The 22,288-nt window shown below is 44.3% G+C and overlaps 1 protein-coding gene across 3 annotated transcripts; it reads left to right on the top strand.

Moving 5' to 3' along the window:
• The first annotated feature begins 542 nt into the window (after positions 1 to 542).
• Positions 543 to 8,529, top strand: ZNF436 (zinc finger protein 436). Of its 3 annotated transcripts, XM_030324634.2 has the most exons (4): positions 543 to 655; positions 1,944 to 2,036; positions 2,837 to 2,963; positions 5,442 to 8,529. In XM_030324634.2, exons 2-4 carry the CDS (start codon positions 2,004 to 2,006, stop codon positions 6,692 to 6,694), a joined length of 1,413 nt encoding a protein of 470 aa, XP_030180494.1. In that variant the 5' UTR covers positions 543 to 655; positions 1,944 to 2,003; the 3' UTR covers positions 6,695 to 8,529. The 3 variants fall into 3 exon arrangements, with proteins under 3 accessions (XP_030180494.1, XP_030180496.1, XP_032450107.1); XM_030324636.2 differs by lacking the exon at positions 1,944 to 2,036; XM_032594216.1 differs by lacking the exon at positions 543 to 655 and having other exon boundaries at positions 1,624 to 2,036.
• Positions 8,530 to 22,288: the final 13,759 nt, after the last annotated feature.

The following is a 22,288-nucleotide window of genomic DNA, read 5'->3' as shown; positions in this document are numbered from 1 at the left end:
TAGAATTCAAGTCACTCAGTGGGTGGATGTATCTGCAAAACAAAAGAAAAGCCCCTTTCCCAGCCCAGGCAGAGAAATCTCCTGTAAAGTTAGAGACAACAGGCTTCTGGGCACGTAGCCAAGGTTCTGGGGATATTTATAACTTGAAGAGGGTGGGAGTCCCTAATAAGCTGCTATATTCTTTTTCCATCACTTCCCTCTCCAAGGCTACAGCGAGCTCAGAGCTCTTCCCCACGCAGAATGCCTGCTTTCCCCAATGTTCGGCTTCCATTGTCTAATTTTCTCATCCTGGCTGGGGAAAGGAAAGGCTGCAAGTCCTTCCGTTCGGAAGAACTCCAGTTGAACGCAGCTTAGCCGCTGCTGGTGTTTCTTGGCTAGCTGCTGTGGTCTCGGGGATCTGCCTATGAGTGTGTGGTTTCCCTAAGCTGCTTGAGAGTCTGTGAGTCTTTGGGATCCGCCTACGATCTCTGGGCTTTGCCTGCAAGTCAACGGGTTTGAGATCTACCTGCGGGTCTGAGATATCCGGGATCTGCCAGTGATTTCTAGAATCCTTCCAAACACTCGAAGTCTCAGAGAACTCTGCGGATTTGGAACCTGTTTGAGGCCTCTCAGATCTTGGAGCCGGCGATCTAGTGGATCTTCTGCGGGGCAGGCGGTAAGTCTGTTCTTTCCCAGCTTGGTTTCTCGGTTTCCCACCTTCAGCGGGTCAGGGACTACTCGCATCCTGAGGGCCCGCCCAGCTCAGGCCCTCAGAGGCCCAAGAGCCCATCCGTGCAGGAAACCGTCAGAAATCCTCTTAGTAGACAAGCTCCCAGGGATGATCAGGACGGGTTTTTTCAGCCCTGGGGCTTGACTTGCTCCTTCTTATGCGCCCTATCCTCCACCCTCGCTTTTGATTTCCCTCGGGTTTTCTCTTCTCTGCTGGACGCAGCTCAGCCCGCCCATCAAGCGGCGCTCTCTTAAGGACAAGGTTGGATGCCCGTACAGGGTTAATAGCAACAGGGCCGGGACACCGCCTGGCCGAGCCGCGGACTCCCCTAGCCAGCGCACTGGAGGCGCGGGGCCTCCTGGGAGTTGTAGTCTGAGTAGCCGGGTGAGAGTGCCGCAGGCACTGCTGGGAGACGTAGTGCGTGGGCGGAGCTCAAAGTTCCACCGCGGCCGCCGAGTCTCCCCTGGGGAGTGGGCGGCTGCCGCTTTTCTCTCAGGCCCCGGCTGTCAAATTAGGGCTAATCCCAGCAGAACTCAACACAAGCCAGCGCCTATATTAGGCCTGACGTCGAAGTTAAGGCCTGACTCAAGACAAGCATAAGGTCGTGAGGAGATGCAGGGCAATCCCTCTGGCTTAATCGGGCCGTGGTCTCCAAGAGACGAAAGCGGAAGATACTCCTCCCTGGCTAGGAGGACGCCCTTCCTTCTTCACCCTTTTGTTCTTTTCCCTCCTTGGTTTTTGGCCTCTGACTGGCCTTTGTACGCGGGAATGGAACTCCAACTCCCGGCAGGCCACGGGAGCAGGCGCAGGCGTGATCGAGGTGCTCAGCCACGCTACAAGAGGCGGGCCTAGTGTTCAGCATCTAATTGGCAAAGCGTTTTGCAACCTTCGCTCGCTGATTGGCTGAGATAGCTGCCGGAAAGGGCCAGCCTCGAGATGGGAGAGCGGAGGCGTTCTGTGGGCTGGGCTGAGAGCCTCCTCCCCGAGACAGCATCGACTTGACCCCCGGCCCCGGAGGGCCCGAGCTAGGGGGCTGTCTTAGTAAATTCCGGCAGTGCCTCCACCCTCCGGTGGCGGAGACACAGAGGGCGGGTCGCACTCGAGGGTCAGGAAGGAGAGTGACCCGGCCCGGGTCCCGGGCCCTCCCCACCCGCCTGGCGGCCAGAACTCCAGCCCTGGGGAGTGGGCAGGGCCTATCTTCTGTGCCTCACGCCCTGCTTTTCGCCTCCTTTAGCGCTGTCTGCTAGCTGCTTTTCCTGCTCTCTCTTCTGGGAGGCGAATCCTTGAGCCCGAGATGGCAGCCACCCTGCTCATGGCTGGGTCCCAGGTAAGCCGGGGGTGGCTTCTCGGACCCTGCCTCTGCTTACCCACCTTGTCCCGGCGTTTCTTCGCTGTGCAAATCCCTGTTGGAAATTCCCTGGGATTAGTAATTCGCTCGCTTCGGTATTCTGCCTCGAGAAACCTCAGTACCAGGCCAGTATAGCCACGAACAAGCATTTATTGAACACCTGCTGTATGCCTTTAAATCCTAGGAAGACAAAAGATGGATGGAACGGTCCCTCCCCGCCTGCTCACAATCTGTAGGGAGACAGACGCATTCGTTGAACTGTGATACAACGTGATAACAGCTTTATTTGTCGTAGAAACAAAGTGCTGTGGTGTGGGAACCAAGAAGTTGGGGTGATTAATTCTAAGGAGCCTAAGGGAGGAGTGGAGCGGAGCAGGGGGCCAGGGGACACTGAAGAACTGTCTGTACTGGAACAGGGCCTTAAAGAATTGTAAATTTTCACTAGTCTGAGACATACTACAGGAATAGAGGAACAGCGAGTAAAAGGTATGTAGGGATGTAGGTGCTACGTGTGTTCTGAGAAAAGTACCGCTAGAAGATAAAGTTCTGGAGTGGACAGGACTATCTGGCCATGGGACCAGAGCAGTCAGCTGGTAAATGGATCCCTTCTCTCCCACATCTCTTTTTTTTTGCCTGCTTATTTCTTCTTTGGACTCTTCAGATCAGACTTGATACCTTTTGCCTTCGCAACAGTTCTAGCCATGTCTCTAATTTCAAAAGGAGGAATTAGTATTAACCTTCTGGATACCCAGTAATGAGGAAGCATTGTGTGATTTCAGGCACCTGTGACATTTGAAGATATGGCCATGTACCTCACTCGGGAAGAATGGAGACCTCTGGATCCTACACAGAGGGACCTTTACAGGGATGTCATGCAGGAGAATTACGGAAACGTTGTCTCACTAGGTAAGTAAGGATTCTCTGCCTTTCTTCGCTCCCACGTTTTTGAGACTCAAAAATGGCTCAGCTCTTTCAACACAACCAAGTTGTGTGATTTTTAAAGCATTGAATCAGATATTGGTTTGAGTTGAGTCCTCAGGCAGATCTTGGAGTGTGGGAACATCAAGGTCATATTGTCTAAAAGGAAAGACCGTTTCTGCTCATTTTAGAAACATTCAGATTTCTTGTGCCCTGAGTCATCTACCATTCTCCAGCCTGTTTGTACAGATCACTGACCAAACAGGTCTGACATAATGGTGCTTGCCAGGATATAAATGCCCATGTAAATGGTCGTTTTACTAGAAGATGAGGAGGGTTCTGACTCAGGTTCATGGGAGGGCAAAAGCCACATTTTTGTGTTTGTTTTGTCTTCAGAGCCTTAGCTTTGCCAGAGCTCCTTTATTTATCTGGAGCAGGTACCTGTCTAGAGATGTTTCAGAGTTGATCGTAAATTTTGAGTGTGTCAAATGTTGTTCCAGAAAAATCCTGAACTCAACGAGATCGCAAATTCTATTAGGAAGAGAAGTAATTGTTTTGATGGTTTGTAAACCTGTCTTCTCTTAGCTATCCTTTGGTCTGGGCGTAACTAGAATAAAGAGTATATTCTTGAGCTGAACAGTCTTTTGACTCACTTTGCCTCCTAGTAAGACTTGATAGAACTTAGCAATCATATATGGTTCACTAGGTCATCTGCCCTTCATTAGGACTAATTCTTATTTTGAAATCTTTATTTCTATAGCCTTTTCCAGGACAAAAGGCAAATAGGAGGGGTTTCCTTTTTACCTTGGGCTCTCCCTGATGTTCCAAGATTCTTGGATCTTTCCTTTAGAAAAGCAACTAAAATTTATTTACCTAGATGTAGTGCAGTCTCTCATCCAAATGTTCACCCCAATCCAACAAAAGCAAGCAGTGAGAGTCTTAAAGAAATGTGAATCTGTATGGCTCTGCCAGCCCAAGGAGTACTTGTTAGAAGAACGGAAGCATGGAAGGACACACACACACACACACACACACACACACACACACAGAAAAATAAGTTCTTTTCTCAAATAAGTTTGATACTGGTAAATACCAGTATTATTGGTAAATAATATCTACAGGGCATCTGGGTGGCTCAGTCGGTTGAGTCTCCAACTTCGGCTCAGGTCATGATCTCATGGTTCGCTAGTTTGAGCCCCACATCAGGCTGTCTGCTGACAGCACAGAGTCTGCTTCAGATCCTCTGTCTCCCTCTCTCTCTGCTCCTTGCCCACTCATGCATGTGCCCTCTTTTGCTCTCTGTCTGAAAAAAAAATTAGTAAATAATTAAAATTTACAAGGCTTCTTAACCTCAGGACTCTTCAGAACCTTTAATGTGTTAAATGGCGTGCCCATTTCTAAGAAGAGATGTTGAATGCACCATTTACTAAAGTAGTTTATCTATGGACCCTTTTCTCCCAGCATACATAGTAACCTCTAGGTTGATGAGTGTGCTAAGTAACACAACTTGGAAAAACAGTGTCTGGTAGAAAGTTGCTTATAGATAGTGGTTGTATATTTTCTTTTTCATTTTCATTTGAAGGCTGTGTTTAGTTAATGTCAGGGATGTTCTGAGCCAGGCATCATTTGTGCATTCTCCAACCTTCCCTCCTCTATTCACATTTAAAGGCCGCTTGGGGTGCCTGGGTGGCTCAGTCGGTTGAGCGTCAAACTTTGGCTCAGGTCATGATCTAGCAGTCTGTGAGTTCGAGCCCCGCGTTGGGCTCTGTGCTGACAGCTCAGAACCTGGAGCCTGCTTCGGATTCTGTGTGTCTCTCTCTCTGCCCCTCCCCCTCTCATGCTCTGTGTGTGTCTCTCTCTCTCTCTGTCAAAAATAAATAAAAATTAAAAAAAAATTTTTAAAGGCCACTGGAAGGAAGCAAGTAACATTTGGCAGTCACTTTTCCTGTCAACTAAGACTTGATATAGCTAGACAAAAATGTTTTTTCCATCCTAACCCAGTAGATTCATAGTAAATATCATATAATGATAATGATGAAGGCTTAGAAAGTTTAAGAACGTACACACAATGCGATCACATGTAAAACATCTAGGTCCTTGGCTTCTAGGCATTCTAATATACAGTCTTTTATGTTTTCTGTTCTGGCTCTTTGAAAACACCAGGAGCATATACAATTTTCATAAAGAACCATTAACGGTAATGGTTCAGAGCATGAACTGTTTTCAGACAAACCTGGATTTGAATCTTAGTCCCATCACTTACTACTCTGTGAACTCTTTGCAAGTCACTTCTCGGGGTCTAGAATTTAGTATCCATAGGATAGAAATCATAATGCCTGACTCTCAGGGTGATTGAAGTAATTTGGGGAAAGAACTTAGCACAATGCCTGGTACACAGGAGACAAATTTTGTGTATTTGCCGGGATTATTATTATTATTATTATTATTATTTACCCTTTATTACAGATTTTGAGATCAGGAGTGAGAATGAAGTGAATCCAAAGCAAGAGATTAGTGAAGATGTGGAATTTGGCACTGCATCTGAAAGACCTGTGGGGAACACTGAGGAAAATCCTGAAAATGAAGAAGCCTTTGAAAGCAGGGAGAGACCCGAAAGACAGTGGGGAGATTTAACAGCAGAAGAGTGGGTAAGCTATCCTCTTCAACAAGTCACTGACCTGCTCGTTCACAAAGAAGTCCACACGGGCATCCGGTATCATATATGTTCTCATTGTGGAAAGGCCTTCAGTCAGATCTCAGACCTTAATCGACATCAGAAAACCCACACTGGAGACAGACCCTATAAGTGCTACGAATGTGGAAAGGGCTTCAGTCGGAGCTCACACCTTATTCAGCATCAAAGAACACACACCGGGGAAAGGCCTTATGACTGTAATGAGTGTGGGAAAAGTTTTGGAAGAAGCTCTCACCTCATTCAGCACCAGACAATCCACACTGGAGAAAAACCCCACAAATGTAACGAGTGTGGGAAAAGTTTCTGCCGGCTGTCTCACCTCATCCAGCACCAAAGGACCCATAGTGGGGAAAAGCCCTATGAGTGTGAGGAGTGTGGGAAAAGCTTCAGCCGGAGCTCTCACCTAGCTCAGCACCAGAGGACCCACACAGGTGAGAAGCCTTACGAGTGTAATGAATGTGGGCGAGGCTTCAGTGAGAGATCTGATCTCATCAAACACTATCGGGTGCACACGGGGGAGAGGCCCTACAAGTGTGATGAGTGTGGGAAGAATTTCAGTCAGAACTCCGACCTGGTGCGCCATCGCAGAGCCCACACGGGAGAAAAGCCGTACCACTGTAACGAATGTGGGGAGAATTTCAGCCGCATCTCGCACTTGGTTCAACACCAGAGAACGCACACAGGGGAAAAGCCGTACGAATGTAACGCTTGTGGGAAAAGCTTCAGCCGGAGCTCTCATCTCATCACACACCAGAAAATTCACACCGGAGAGAAGCCCTACGAGTGCAATGAGTGTTGGCGAAGCTTCGGAGAAAGGTCAGATCTCATTAAACACCAGAGAACCCACACCGGAGAGAAGCCCTATGAGTGTGTACAGTGTGGAAAAGGTTTCACTCAGAGCTCCAACCTCATCACCCATCAAAGAGTTCATACGGGAGAGAAGCCTTACGAGTGTACAGAGTGCGAGAAGAGTTTCAGCCGGAGCTCGGCACTTATTAAACATAAGAGGGTACATACTGACTAAGTCCTGTAATTATAAGAAATGATTCACTTGAAGGTACAATTTTATTTGATAGCAAAGAGCTCTCTCAAGACGGAGCTGCTTTTACCGTAGTGAAGTTCCTTGCCGGCCATCATTTGAAACATCAAAGAAGATAAGCCATTTGAAATTCTGACCCACAACTTTGGGAACGTTCCCCCCTTCTCCCAAGGAGTGATTTTTTTTATTCACTGAATATTAATGAAGTACTTCATCAGAATCAGCTCCACAAGTAACTGGGAATCTGAAGACCAGGGGATGCATGCTGGTAAATCCTCAGGATTGGAAATGGAGTAAATCTTTAAAAGTTATCTCTCTCATCCGTGGCCCAAAGAACTATGCTAGGGGAAATGTTGGACTGTAATAGGGTGGTCACAGCTGCTTCGGAAAAAGACAACCAGAGACTGCCTGAATTGCCACACCTGTTCACTCTCCATAATTGTTGGGCACGCACATCTTCCCCTTTGAAAGGCGTTTTCCTTGAGTTGCGTATGCATTTGTATCTTTCCATCTTCCTGAGAGCAGGATTCTGCACGATGAAGGCAATGATCATAACTGTTTCCCTCATTGTTCCTAATTACCTTTATTCAAGCTTGCATCTTTGCAAAAGCTAACTACAGATGCAGATTAAAAGGAAACATGAGACACAGGTTTGGGGACCAAGGACTCATCAATGGTGGTGACTTTAGCAAGAGCTGGTTACTGTTGTTATTGCCACTAATCAAAATGTATTCCTTCTCTTTGGGGGATCACTGTAGGGAACAATGTAGGGAGGGTATCTTCAAGGAAAGATAGGACCATACTGGTGGTGGAGTGTAAGGAGCAAGTGGAATTGGCCACTCCCGGGAAGGAAACACAGAGTTCCTCCCCAAGGACCACCACCATTCCTTTCTGTGTTCTTCCCCTTCTGCCTTGAGAGATCAATTCTACTGCTAACTCTAGGATTTGATAAGGGCCACATCCCAGTGTTTCTCTTGGCTTGCATAAGGGCATGTGTATGTACAGTAAAACGTGTATTCCTGTAATTTTTCCAGTAGCGGAAACTGAATTCACACAGAATTAGCATGTTCCTGGGTGATGTTGATCATGTGACAGAACTACAGACAACTCCAGTGTGAGAAATGTCCTTTCATTTTCTTTTTTTTTTTTTTATAAAGGAAAAATGTTAAACACTCGTGCTCTAGTGTGCACGCTCCTTTAAGATCTGTCTTTGTACAGAACTAAGCACTCGTTTATGTGTATCAGTCAATTGTGGGAGATAATAACTGGACAGATAGGTTGAGTGTCCTGTTCTCAGACTGAATACTCTTCTCTTTGGCCTACTCACAAGGAATGAATAAACCCAGATAGGAATGTGTTTCTATCCTGTCAGTCTACAGATACATGTGGTTAAGATGAAAGTTGACCCAAATTAAACCTGTTAGCGTCAGTTCTCCCAATCTCAGCCCACATAGGAGTTAAGAAATACCCCAGGCATTGGTGCTTATCCAGGCATTTGGGGGTGGAAGTGTGAGGGGGAGTGGACTAAGGAATATATCTTTTTCGAGAGTGCCCCAAGCTATTTCTACTGTGCTTTATTGTGAATGCTGTAACATTTGAAAAATATTTCGCCATAGCTCTTTGGGACTTGGTGTGTCAAAGGAGCCAGTGGTCTCTCTCGGGTAGTATACTACGTCGAGTCATTAGGAGCCACAACTGTGTGGGACTGCATCCTTTGCAGGGACACAACCTTGAAAGGAACAAAATGAAACACCACTCCATCAAGGAGGTTTCTTCATGTTGCCACTCCTGTTTAAATACAAACTCAACTCGGGCAGGGAGCATGTTTTGTGTCCTGTACAAAATCTAGCCGATCGTGGGTATCCATATTTTAATTGTTGAATGACTCACATGTTCTTGATGACTGAACTCGAATATGTCCTTTCCTGTATCAGTGTTGCTAATGGTTTTAACAAATACCAGAGTTCTCCTGTTGTTTCTGTGAGGCACTCTGGGCATCAGCTGTGGAGTGGCCACAGAAGACAGCATCCTCATGACCCAAGGGTATTTCACTCCCTCTTTCTTCCCTACTCTCCTGCCCCATCCCAACCTGTTCCTGCTGCTGCTTTTGGCTTCTTAGAGGTGAGTGGCTCAAGAAGAGGCTTCTTGGTGCCCCAGCCATCTCTCCATACATGTACACTCCAGCTGGGAAGTTCAAAGGGCAAGGGCCAGACCAGCTGTCTCCTGTCTTTCTGCCAACTGCTGCCCATTTGCTGTGTTGAACTTTTGTGTAGAACTTCTGCATCAGACTCTCTTTGCTAATGCTTTCTGCATGTTTCCTGCTCCCAAGTCTCTGGCCGCTTCTGCACATACCCTGAACACTTTGTGCCTGTTTTCTATGGTTGTGGAGAGTGAGTGAACAAGTAAGTATGTAGAGCAGTTTTTCGTAGGGTATTGGTCGCAGTTATGCTAGTGTCTATCTACATCTGTATTCTAACAATATTCTATAATTAAAAGTATACTTTTTAAAAATCAAAAAGCTGAGAATTTTTTTAGTAACCCAGCACCGATTCATAAACTGGTTTCTTGTCAGATTCACTAAGAGTGGACACAATTGTCTTTACATTGATGCATTTGTACAGATGTTCTGGTAGAAATTTGGGCGCACATTATTTTCACACACTGGTGGGCCCTCTGGATATTGCCATTATTTTAGGAAGATGCAGAAATCTGGAGAGTTTCCTGTGAAGATTGGGTTGGAGGCAAAGCAGCGTGGAAGTATTTGGTATGAGTGTCTCGTTAACTTTGGAGAAGGTGAAACACAAACACATCCAAAAGCAAAAATGAAAGGAGGCCTTGTTGCTTTAAGGAGATATTTTTGGATATCTGTTAAGAACACTAAAACAATTTCTTCTGAACTAGTATTGGAATCCCAGAACAGATCCCTCTTAGAAATAGTCAAAGGCTCTCTATTCATGACACAGTTTGCCTAAGGCAGTGATTATGTATTACTAAGGTGTGGCCACAATTTTCAAATTACTTACAAGTAATTTTCTCTTATGAAACCTTTCTTTAAATGGCGGGCCAGTCTAGGCAGAGGTAGGGAGTCGAAGTGCTTTAAATTGGGGAAAACTACAAAGATGAAAGAAAAACTTCAATTAAACCTATACCCAAGACTTGGAAAGAAAAGAGATTTTATTAAAACATCGTTTAAAGCTCTCTTTTTCCTTGCTACATGTTCAACAACTTTTATTTCTGGGAGGAAACGTTAAAGGAAAATGCTGGCTCACCTGGAGCCCCCCTCTAAGGGTATTTGATATGTTAATATTTTGCCATTATTATAATGGAAGCAGATTTCCTTCTGTGTGAGCTGTTCTCTAAAAGGCCAGGTTAGGGCTTTGCTTCCAGGCCGTTAGGACACCAATGAATGCACTGAAATGATAATTTGTTAAGTGGTTTCCTACTGTTTCAAAAGTTAGTATTGTTTGAAAAGGAGTTCCTATGCCCTGGGAGGAATGGACTTTTTGAAGCATTGGTTAGATACCCGTCTCTAGTGGCGTAGCCTGGGCCCTGTGTATCTGTAGGAGACTTCAAGATAAAAGGGCATTAGTGAAACACAACCGAGGAGGAAAACTAATAGAAGAAAATTACCTTGTCGTGGCCTAAAATTGTTTCATAGTTAATTCCATTTTTAAAATATTTATTTTTTAATGAGTTTTCCATGTTTATTTTTGATGTTTATTTACTTTTTTTGTTTTTTGTTTTTTTAAAAATTTTTTAACGTTTATTTATTTTTGAGAGACAGAGCATGAGTGGGGGAGGAGCAGTGAGAGAGGGAGACACAGAATCCGAAGCAGGCTCCAGGCTCCCAGCTGTCAGCACAGAGCCCGACGCGGGGCCTGAACCCACAAACCGTGAGATCGTGACCTGAATGGAAGTTGGATGCTTAATCCACTGAGCCACCCAGGCGCCCCTAATGTTTATTTACTTTTGAGAGGCGGGGAGAGACAGAGAGACAGAGACGAGCAGGGGAGGGGCAGAGTGAGAGGGAGACACAGAATCTGAAGCAGGCTCCAGGCCCTGAGCTGTCAGCAGAGCCCGACGCAGGGCTCGAACTCATGGACTGTGAGATCATGACTTGAGCTGAAGTCGGACACTCAACCAACTGAACCACCCAGGCACCCCAAGATTTTATTTTTAAGTAATCTCTACACCTAACATGGGGCTCAAACTTCAATCCCAAGATCAAGAGTCGCATGCTCTTCCGACTGAGCCACTCAGGCGCCTCAAGCTAATCTCCTTTTTTAATGTTTTCCTAAATGCTTTGTGTTCAAAGTTTTTATCATTTTCAGTTTCTCCAAAGGTGGTTTTGTTTTTCCTTCAGGGAGAGACCTAGGCTGATGACCTCAAAATCCCACTCTGAATTTCACAACAGCCCCTGCGCCTAGCTGATTTATGGACATCCCTGTTTGGAAATTACCAGGCACCTTAAAATCAACCCCAAACTGACCTTACCGCTTTCTTCCACCCCCCAGCTGCTTTCTCCTGTATTTAACTCAGCCATTGCCTAGTTACCCAAGCTGGAAACTTGCATATCACACTCAACAGCTCCTGTTCCTTTTGGCCTTTCCCCAAAACAATAAATATTAGTTGAATAGTCATCCAGTCATGACCAACCTTGCTCTTTCTACTTGCTTTCTCACCACTTACCATGCAACCTTAGGCAAGTTCATTAATTTCCTGTTCCTTGGATTTCCCATCCATAAAATGGGGGTAATTATATCTACCTCCTAGAGTTGCAAAGATTTAAGTGAGATAATGGGCTTGAAATATTAGCTGCAGTTATTCAGACCATCACCAGGCCACATCCTGCTGACTTTTTAAAAAAATTTTTAATTTTATTTTTAAGTAATCCTACACCCAATGTGGGTTCAAACTCACAACCCTGAGATTAAGAGCCACACGCTCCTCTGACTGACCAGCCAAGTGTCCCCACCCACATCTTGTTTACTGAAACCACCTCCTAATGAGTCTCTCTCTCTCTCTCTTTACAGTTCATCCATTTGTTTTTGAGAGAGAGAGAGAGCATGCGTGAGTAGGGGAGGGGTGGAGACGGAGAGAAAGAGAATCCCAAGTAGGCTCTGCACTGTCAGTATGGAGCCTGATGCAGGGCTCAAACCCATGAACCATGAGATCATGACCTGAGCTGAAATCGAGAGCCAGCCGCTCAACCGACTGAGCCACCCAGGCATCCCATGCATCCCTTTTCCATTTGCAATCCCCTCTGGTCTATTCTGCCTAGCTGGAGCTAGATCTTTCTAAAGGGCAAATCCTTTCTTTGCCACCGTTCTGTGTAAAATCTTCTCATGCTTCCCATCGCCCGTTGCATATGGTGAAACCCTTCTGGTGTAATTTTTGAGGAGGTCATCTGTGCTCTGGCCTCTGCCGCCCTCCACTGCCCTCAGCTTCAGTTCTCTGTGCTATCAACACTACAAGCTGAATCTCTTTCTCTCCACTCCTGGCCAACTCCTTGTCCTTCAAGTCTCATTCCTAACTTGTTCTAAGAACCCTTTCCTGATCCCACAAGATGGACAGGTGTCCCGTTTCTGTGTTCCATGAGTTTGTGCCAATCAAAGCACTTTATCCCTGGTTCATAATTGCCTGCTTACTTTTTCATCTCCTCCATTAGACTTTGGTACCCCTGAAGAAGTCATTGTGTCTTGCTCGCTATTGTATCTTCAGCTATTAGCAAATGTTTGACTTAAGATATAGAGTAGGCAGGCAACAGATATTTGTTGGATAAGTGAGAGGACATTATGTGTAAACTTCATTCCCCTCAGCAGAGCTGGTGACTTCAGTTCCAATTTGTCACCACACAAGCTACTCACCAAAGAACGTTAGAAGTTCTGTCATTGGGTATCTGGTGGGGCCTTATGCAAGATGAAGAAGGCTCCCAGAGCCAATATGACCCATCAAAGACACCTCCCAGCCTGTCCCTCAGATAAAGCTGGGATAATAAAGGCAGCCACCCCTGGTGGTTCCTGTATTTGATGGGTCATTGTTATCTTCTCTCTAGGAATAGATTCTTTATGGCAACTTTGGAGCTGTGTTGCAAGGTAGGCTGTCAACACAGGAAACTTGGGCAGGATTTTAAGCTCTCTGTTCTAAGTTTGGTATTTGATCATCCTCTGAATTCTTCAAGCAGAGCACATAAACAAATAAATGGTGGGTAATCTTTTGCAGGAAGAATCCAGATTCCTATGAGAATCTAATGAAAAGTTTCAGATCATTTGCTTTTATTGAGTTTTCAGAATTCTTTATATGTTTTGGACACAAGTCCTTTATCATACATATGACTTACAAGTATTTCTCCCAGTCTTTGGCCTTGCCTTTCATGCTTTTAATAGTGTCTTTCAAAGAACCAAAGTTTTAAATTTTGATCACCTGCAGTTTTCTGATAGGATTTTTACCCCAGGTTTCCTTTTCTAGATCTTCACATTGGTATCTTGAATCATAGCACTTAAATCTTTGTTTTTTTAGCAAAGGAAGGGAGAAAGCACGCTTTCTGGACTTGATTCTTGTTTAGTTACATCCACTCTACTGGAGTTTGAGTTTTAGCCTAGATAGTACTGCCATTAGATCAGGGCAGCAGGGCCACCACCCTGAGCCCTGCTCTTTAAAGGTCCCTGATCTGGCTTAGCTCTAGTTGCACCTTCGCTCATGGGGCTAAGGATGTGCCCATCTAGAGCTCATACCTCCTCCTTCCCTTTCTAGATCACAAACTCTAAGTATCCAGGACCTTGGAATTCTTTGCCCAAATAGCTCCCTTTCAAGTGTCTTCCCCAGGTTTGTGTTCTTGAAGGTAAACCAATCTGCACGTGTGTACCCCTAGGCCTTAGGTTTGGGAGGATAGACTGAGATTACACCTGCAGGTTGCGTAGCCTCACGCATGTGGATGTTAGGGCCCACCTGGAACGGGACAGATACAGAGTAGGGAAAGAAGGGGACAGGCCTCTGTTTGTACTCTTCTTCAGTCCTGGTTCCAGCTGTCCTATCAAAAATTTCCAAAAAAAAAAAAAAATTCTGGGGCACCTGGCTGACTGAGTAGGAAGAGCATTGGACTCTTGATCTCGGGGTCATGAGTTCGAGCCCCACATTGGGTATAGAGATTACTTAAAAGAATAAATAAACTTAAAAAACTTGAGTGCCTGGCTGCCTCAGTCAGTACAGCATGCAACTCTTGATCTTGGGGTTGTGAGTTTAAGCCTCGCATTGGGTGTCGAGCTTACTTTATATTTTTTTTAATTTTATGTTTTATTTTTAAAAATTTACATCCACATGAGTTAGCATATAGTGCAACAATGATTTCAGGAGTAGATTCCTTAGTGCCCCTTAGCCATTTAGCCCATCCCCCCTCCCACAACCCCTCCAGTAACCCTCAGTTTGTTCTCCATATTTATGAGTCTCTTCTGTTCTGTCCCCCTCCCTGTTTTTATATTATTTTTGCTTCCCTTCCCTTATGTTCATCTGTTTTGTCTCTTAAAGTCCTCATATGAGTGAAGTCATATGATTTTTGTCTTTCTCTAATTTCACTTAGCATAATACCCTCCAGTTCCATCCATGTAGCTGCAAATGGCAAGATTTCATTCTGATTGCCGAGTAATACTCCATTGTATATACATACCACATCCTCTTTATCCATTCATCTTTCGATGGACATTTGGGCTCTTTCCATACTTTGGCTATTGTTGATAGTGCTGCTATAAACATGGGGGAGCGTGTGTCCCTTCGAAACAGCACACCTGTATCCCTTGGATAAATGCCTAGTAGTGCAATTCCTGGGTCGTAGGGTAGTTCTATTTTTAGTTTTTTGAGGAAACTCTGTACTGTTTTCCAGAGTGGCTACACCAGCTTGTATCCCCACAAACAACGCAAAAGAGATCCTCTTTCTCCGCATCCTCGCCAACATCTGTTGTTGCCTGAGTTGTTAATGTTAGCCATTCTGATAGGTGTAAGGTGGTATCTCATTGTGGTTTTGATTGAGCTTACTTTAAAAAAATGTATGGGCCTGGGTGGCTCTGTCAGTTAAGCACCCAGCTGACAGCGCAGAGCCTACTTGGGATTCTCTCTCCCAATTTCTCTCTCAAAATAAATAAGTAAACATTTTTTTTTGAATTTTCCACAAGTGGCTTATCGTGGGGGAGTCAGAACCTATGAAATCCAGATTTCTGAAGTAAGTTATTTGTTGGATGGATGAATATACTATGAATGGAACCAGAACACCGAAAGAGGAGGAGTCTGGGACAGGTATGAAGATTACAAGTTAAGTCATTTAACAAACATTTGTTGAGTACCAGTTTAGGTACCTGGCATAAGACTGAATGAGATGAAGACTCTGCCCTTGTAGAATTTATATGCTGGTGGGGGAGATGGACAATAAACAAAGACATATATATCATCAGGTGATAACAAGAAAAACAGACATAAGGGAAGGAGAGTGAAAGGGACCGCTATTTTGGAGAGAGTGCTCAAGGAAAGCCCCTCTAAAGAGGTGACATTAGAGCACAGCCCTAAATGAGCCACCAGAATATCTGGGGGAAGTGTTCTGAATACTTAATTTATTGAAGAGCAAACGTTAAGTGGTGAGGCAGTGGTTGGCATACTAGAGGAACAACCACCAGGTTGGTGGGGGTGGAGTTCATTGAGCAAGGGGTCAAAAGGTGGGAGATGAAAACCATCTTTAGGGACTGGCTGTTGAGTCTGAAGAACCTACTGCATCCAAACATATAGTCATATGCCCATCAGGTAGTTGCAAATGTGAGTCCAGAACTCAGGGCCAGCCAAAAGTGGGGCTGTACATAAAGAAATGGGAATAGCTGGTATGGAGATGATAGTGTAAAGGACGCATATGAATGGGCGACCCTGATAGAGCGTAAGAACAGTGTGAAGGGTGGAATCCTGGGAACACCAGTAGATAACAATGGGCAGAGGAGAGGACCTAGAGGTAATACCTAGAAGTATTACAGAGCCCAGAAAATCAGGAGACGAGAGTCACAGGGCCAAGGGATGGGGCATATTTCAAGCTGTCCAAACATAGCAAAGATGTCTAGTGAGATACTGTATTTGAAACCCTTTGTAAATGGGAAAACTCTATGTGAGTACAAGGTATTACAGTCTTGTTATTATTAATGATAATTAGAGAACACTTCCTCCTTCTAAAGCATATTTCAATTTAAGGGTAATGAGAATTTAGTTACATACACATAGTCTATTTATAATCAATTCTTACTGTCTTACTGAATTTTAAAATCAAGTCATAAGTAAGTTTAACTGAAGGAGCAGGATTCACAGTCCCTGTTGAATCTGATTTGGGTAACCATGTATTTAACTTGTATACTTGAATATGGGTAAGAATATCTTAAAATTCTCCTGGATTTGGGTTAAGAGCTTACAGTAACACTTCCGTGAACGATTTGCAGACTATAGCTCTTCTTCCCTTTAAGGAACGCCTTAAAATAACTAGAATTCAATGGACCAAATGTTATGTTCAATAGTCTCCTGGAATTTGATTTCTGGAATTTAGATAGCAGGTGTCGCCACCGCCTGTGCGTCTCTCTTTAAATGGCTGCAGAGTCCAGTGTCAATGGATAGATGGATCAAGGTTCTCGTGGTGGGTTGCCAGGGAATCTTGTTGCCAAGTATGTCAAATTCTTCCATGAGACCACGTGTTCGTCGCTCTTAAACTGGGTCTAACAATCCTAATTAGGCATGAAAGTTGATTCTTGCCTTTCTTGAGTGTGGAGGAATGGAAGGTTAGAAAGGAGCACTCACTTTTCTCGCTTTTTCCATATTCCCTCAACAGAACTCAAGGAGAACAGAGAACTCGTGAGAAAAAGTAATAAGGACAAAAAGAACTTCAAAATCAGAGACTTCCAACACAAGCTTTGGGAATATGAAGGCTTTTTTTTTAATGTTTATTTATTTTTGAGAGGGGGAGCAGCAGGGGAGGGGTAGCAGGGGAGGGACAGAGAGAGAGGGAGACACAGAATCCAAAGCAGGCCCCAGGCTTTGAGCTTTAAGCACAGAGCCCAACGCGGGGCTCCAACTCACAAACCACGAGATCCTGACCCGAGCTGAAATCAGTTGCTTAACCAACTAAGCCACCCAGGTGCCCGGGTAATATGAAGTCTTAAAAAGAGGGAGGTTTAACTTTATTGGTTTTGATTCATCTCTTCTGGCTGTGTAGCATAATGATTAAGAGACTAGAATCTGGAGTTACACCAGAGTTTGAGTCTCAGCTATAGCTCGGGCCTTAGTTTCCTTTTCTTTTTTTCTTTTAATTTTTTTTGTTTGTTTTTATCTATTTTTGAGAGACAGAGGATAATTAGGAGAGGGGGAGAGAGAGGGAGACACAGAATCTGAAGCAAGCTCCAGGTTCTGAGCTGTCAGTACAGAGCCTGACACAGGACTTGAACTCATGAACAGAGAGATCATGACCTGAGCTGAAGTTGGATACTTAACCGATTGAGCCACCCAGGCACCCCCCCCCCTTTTTTTTAAGTTTATTTATTTTGAGAGAGAAAGCGAGGGGCAGAGAGAGACGGAGAGAGAGAATCCCAATCAGGCTCCATACTGGCAGAGCGGAGTCTGACATGGAGCTTGAAACCACCACAACCTGAGCCAATATCAAGAGTCAGAGGCTTAACTGAGACATGCAGGCGCCCTGTGGGCCTTAGTTTTTTCATCGGCAAAAGGGAGTTGATACATTTTTGTACTTGTCTCACATACTTCGAGCATTAAATGAGCATTAAATGAGCATTAAATGAGACAACGTGGTTATGTGCTTAACACATATTAATAAGTATTATGAAATCCATATAGGTTTAGTCTTCATGAGTCATTTTCTTTTCTAACAAACCTATCCAGAGAACTGTTGCTTCCCAATGTTGAGACCTTTTGAGGACACACGTTTGTTCTTAGATGCCGTCATTTCTCAGAACAAGCTCCAATTGCTTTGGGAAGCCAATTTGCAAACCATGTAAGGAAAATGTTGCCATTATCCCATATCACAGTTTGCTTCGGACTCTGAATAGTATCCTCTAGCTTATCAGATTGACAGTGATGATGTTTTGGCTGGTAAAAATAGGTACTCTCTACAAGCGAAGACTCTGTCAGTGCTGAGACTTTAACTGAAAATTAGCTTGGTGAAGTAGCTTTAGACTCACACAGAGCTGGGCCTCACTGAGTTTCAGTGGTGTGGCTTTGCGCAAATGTTTTAACCTTTCTGAGACTTGTTTTCTCCATAAAATAGGAAAATACTACTCTTAAAGCTTTCATATAAGGAACATCAGTAGCATGTGTGAACACCCAATACATAGCAGAAGCTTAACTTACAGTAGGAGTGATTATTGTTTAAAATGTCTTGCAGCTAAGGTGGAGATACGCTTTCCATTTTAAAGTGGCTTTGACGGGGGTGGCTCAGTTGGTTAAGCGCCTGACTTCAGCTCAGGTCATGATCTCACAGTTTGTGGGTTTGAGCCCCGCATCGGGCTCTGTGCTGACAGCTTAGAGCCTGAGCCTGCTTCGGATTCCGTGTCTCCCTCTCTCTCTGTTCCTCCCCCACTCATGCTCTGTCTCTCTCTCTCTCTCTCTCTCCTTCAAAAATAAATAAAAACATTAATAAAGTGGCTTTGACGAATTTGAGAATTAGGAGAGAATTCAACAGTCCAGGGCAAGGATAATCTTCAAAAGAAAAAAATATGCGACAGAAATGATAAAGGAGGTATACAAGAAGGTCTTGGGGTGAATTGACTACAAGCTGTTTTCAAGTCAGCCACACTGCATATTATTTCTTAAAAGAAGCACAATCCTAGGAAGTATAAATGAAAAACAGCCCTCAGTTCTGGTCAGCTTGATTGTAACAGTTTTGGAAAGCTCCTTAAAATAATTTAAAAGAAAAAAGAGAGAGAAAGTTTGATGAAGAAAATGAAGTTTGAGGTTTTCAGGTAATGCTGGGTAGAGGACTCCTGGCACCTAATGTTAGCAGGGATCGTTTGCTGATACCCTTTCCACAACAGGCTACACGTGGTATTGGTTTCCTATTTTTTCCTCTCCTCTTTCTTACTTTCTATATTGTTTCTTTTCCCTTTCCCCTGCCTGTGCCTTTGAACTATGCCTGGGATAGCTCGTCCTTGTTAGTGGCAAGTGAAGGCACTTCAAAGAAGCTAGATTGATGTAATCGTGTTTGGAGTCTGAAGGATAAAAGGGAGAAGCATGACGATTGATCTAAGGTTCCGGTAAGAAGGGTTGATACATTAAAAAAAACCATTTTTTTAATGTTTATTTATTTTTGAGAGAGAGAGAGAGCGCGAGCAGGGGAGGGGCAGAGAGAGAGGGAGACCCAGAATCCGAAGCAGGTTCCAGGCTCTGAGCTGTCACAACACAGCCCCACGCGGGGCTCAAACCCACAAACCACGAGGTCATGACCTGAGCCGAAGTCGGACACTTAACTGACTGAGGCACCCAGGCACCCCAAGGAGGGTTGTTCATTTTAAACATTCTCTGTTAACTTTAGTTTGTAAGTAGTAAAAGTCAAAGCTTCAATTTGAATATTCTGGTGCCCTGTAATTGTTTTGAGAAGCAAAAGCACGTTCGTTAACATATCAGCTCAGACCACACATCTGGTCTGTGACAGGTAAGGGTTGTAAAACAGCCTGGCTGCACTGTTACCTAATCTCAAAAGATTAGGGATATAGCTGGTGTGCTCCTTAACCGCTCACTTTTATTATGTTTATTTATATATCTGGCCTGCTTTGTCAGCTTTGCCTGCTTTGTAAGTTCCTAGGGGATAGAGATTGTGTTTCATTCATTTTATATTTCCTACTTTTTTTTAATGTTTATTTATTTCTGAGAGGGAGAGAGTGCAAGCAGGGGAGGGAGGGACAGAGAGAGGGAGACACAGAATCTGAAGCAGGCTCCAGGCTCTGAGATGTCAGCACACAGCCCAAGTCGGACACTTAACTGAGTCACCCAGGCACCCCCACATTCCCCACTTTTAACACAGTGATTTGTCTGCAGAGGGCATACAATACGTATTTGTGGAACATCAAATTCACAGACACATATACACACACACACATTTTTTTTTGAAATTCAAAACTCCAATGACCATATTTTCCAAACTAAAAAATCAAGATACATGGTCTGAAAAGGTGGAGTATAGTTATGAGGACATATGGCCAAAATACTTGAAATGTTATTCCAGAAAATATCAGGTGATGGAATCACTTTAATTGCAGTATTCAGCCCAGGGGTTCTTATCCTGTAGTCAGTGGAGCTAAAGGAGTCTCTGGATGGAAGCAGATGGTCCTTCATCTTGGACAGAAAGAAATCTTATCTTTCTTTTCAGCAACGTCCAACTGAAACTTCGCATTTTCCACCATCGTGAATACGGGCAACAAACCACAGTAGAATTAGCATCTTTCACTCTGTCACCAGTAGAAATCACAGACATTTTCATATCACATTATAGTTATCATGGACTTCTTGAATACCTTCTCATGACTACTTTAAAATTTCAGTAGTTAGAGCGCCTGGGTGGCTCAGGTGGTTAAGCGTCTGACTCTTGGTTTGGGCTCAGGTTATGCGATCTTGTGGTGATCAGTGAGATCGGGTCTTAGTCCCACTCTGTGCTCTCAGCACAGAGCCTGCTTGAGATTCTCTCTCCCTCTCTCCCTCTCTCTCTCAAAATAAAAAACTTAAAGAGAAGGGAAAAAGAGGGGTGCCTGGGTGGCTCAGTCGGTTAAGTGTCCGACTTCGGCTCAGGTTACGATCTCATGGTTTGTGAGTTCGAGTCCTGTGTCGGGCTCTGTACTGACAGCTCAGAGCCTGGAATGAGCTTCAGATTCTGTGTCTCCTACTCTCTCTGTCCTTCCCCCGCTCACACTCTGTCTCTGTCTCAAAAATAAATAAACATTAAAAAAAGAAGAAAAGAAAATAAATACTTTAAAAAAGTTAAAAAATAAGGGGTGTGTGGGTGGCTCAGTGGCTGGACATCCAACTTCGGCTCAGGTCACGATCTCACAGTTAGTGAGTTTGAGCCCTGCGTCGGGCTCTGTGCTGACAGTTCAGAGCCTGGAGCGTGCCACGGATTCTGTGTCTCCCTCTCTCTCTGCCCCTCCCCTGCTCGTGCTCTCTCGCTTTCTCAAAAATAAACAAACATTAAAAAATACATAAAAAGTTAAAAAAATTTTCAGTAGTTATTTGATCTACTGCAAGATCTTGATATTTCATGTTAGTAAAGACTACTGTATCACAAGTTTGTTCTTAAAATATATTAATGTATTGTGTTTCAATATAAAGTTTCTTTTGTAATGCTATGTATTTTATTTTTAAATCTAGAAGAGATCCATAGTTCTTATTGGACTGTCAAAGGACACTAAAAAGGTTAAGAACCCTTGAGCTAGAAAGAGGTTAATAAAGTTTAAACTTTGAGGTCCCTCACTTTTACCATGCCCTTCCAAGATTGTGTTTTTCAATTTTTTTTTTTATCATTTTATATTACTTCTCACAAAGATCCCAGCATTTGTGTGTTTCACTAATCCAAAACTTGGATCCACTGAGACATTTAGCTTGGTACTGGGCATAGGTTTTTATTTTTTAATTTTAAAGTTTATTTATTTAGAAAGAGAGAGAGAGAGGTGAGCACAGGAGGGGCAGAGAGAGAATCCCAAGCAGGCTCCAACTGTCTGCTCCAGAGATGGAGGCCTGACTGGAACTAACGAAGGGTGAGATCACGACCTGAGGCGCAATCAAGAGTCAGACACTTAGGGGCGCCTGGGTAGCTCAGTCCTTAAGGGTCTGACTTCCGCTCAGGTCATGATCTCACATTTGGTGAGTTGGAGCCCCACACGGGGCTCTTTGCTGACAGAACAGAGCCTGCAGCCTGCTTCTGATTCTGTTGTCTCCAGATCTCTCTCCCCCTCCCCAATCCCCAGTAAATAAATAAATAAACATCTAAAGAGACGCTTAGATCACCCAGGCGCCCCCACGTAATAGGTTTTTAATAATTAATTTGGGGCTGGTCGGTTCTGAGAAACTTAATTGATCCTCTAGTGTATCTGGAAATCCTGCAGACCACGGCTTGACCTTCTCCAGTCCCTAAGAGTAGGGTATTGGATGTTGGGATAGGGAAGAGCTGGGAAGGTTGTGGGAGGAGACAGGCTTTGGACTAAGGCGGAGGATAGGGAACAAACCGGTAAGGGCGGAGGGTAAGAAATAGGTTTAGGAATAACAGGAATTTGCTTCCTTTGGGACTTAGCTCTTTCCCCCCCCCGCACAGCTCTTTTGGCTTCACGCATGCGTATGTCTGCCTCACTACTTCATAAAAAATGAGCTTCAAACCCTGTGGGAAAAAAGGTCCCTGTTCCAGCACGTGTGAGTTGACACTGCTCTTGGGTCATGCCAACTTTGGCGATTTCCCTCACATTCTGAGATGACCCAATGACGTGTGGAAGGGAGCCAGGGGGCAGTTTTCCGATCCGAGGGATGATTTTCTACGTGAAACTCTACAGCCAGACGGCCGGCCAAATCATTCTTAAG

This window comes from Lynx canadensis, chromosome C1, assembly GCF_007474595.2.
Source record: "Lynx canadensis isolate LIC74 chromosome C1, mLynCan4.pri.v2, whole genome shotgun sequence".
Lineage (NCBI taxonomy): Eukaryota > Metazoa > Chordata > Mammalia > Carnivora > Felidae > Lynx > Lynx canadensis.
This window is presented reverse-complemented; position numbering and strand designations above follow the sequence as displayed.

Excerpts from the sequence above, each read along its gene's own strand:
- ZNF436 (XM_030324634.2), top strand. The coding sequence starts at position 2,004 with ATGGCAGCCACCCTGCTCATGGCTGGGTCCCAG. Across the intron at positions 2,037-2,836 it reads TGCTCATGGCTGGGTCCCAG|GCACCTGTGACATTTGAAGA; the intron begins GTAAGCCGGGGG and ends GTGTGATTTCAG. Across the intron at positions 2,964-5,441 it reads CGGAAACGTTGTCTCACTAG|ATTTTGAGATCAGGAGTGAG; the intron begins GTAAGTAAGGAT and ends CCTTTATTACAG.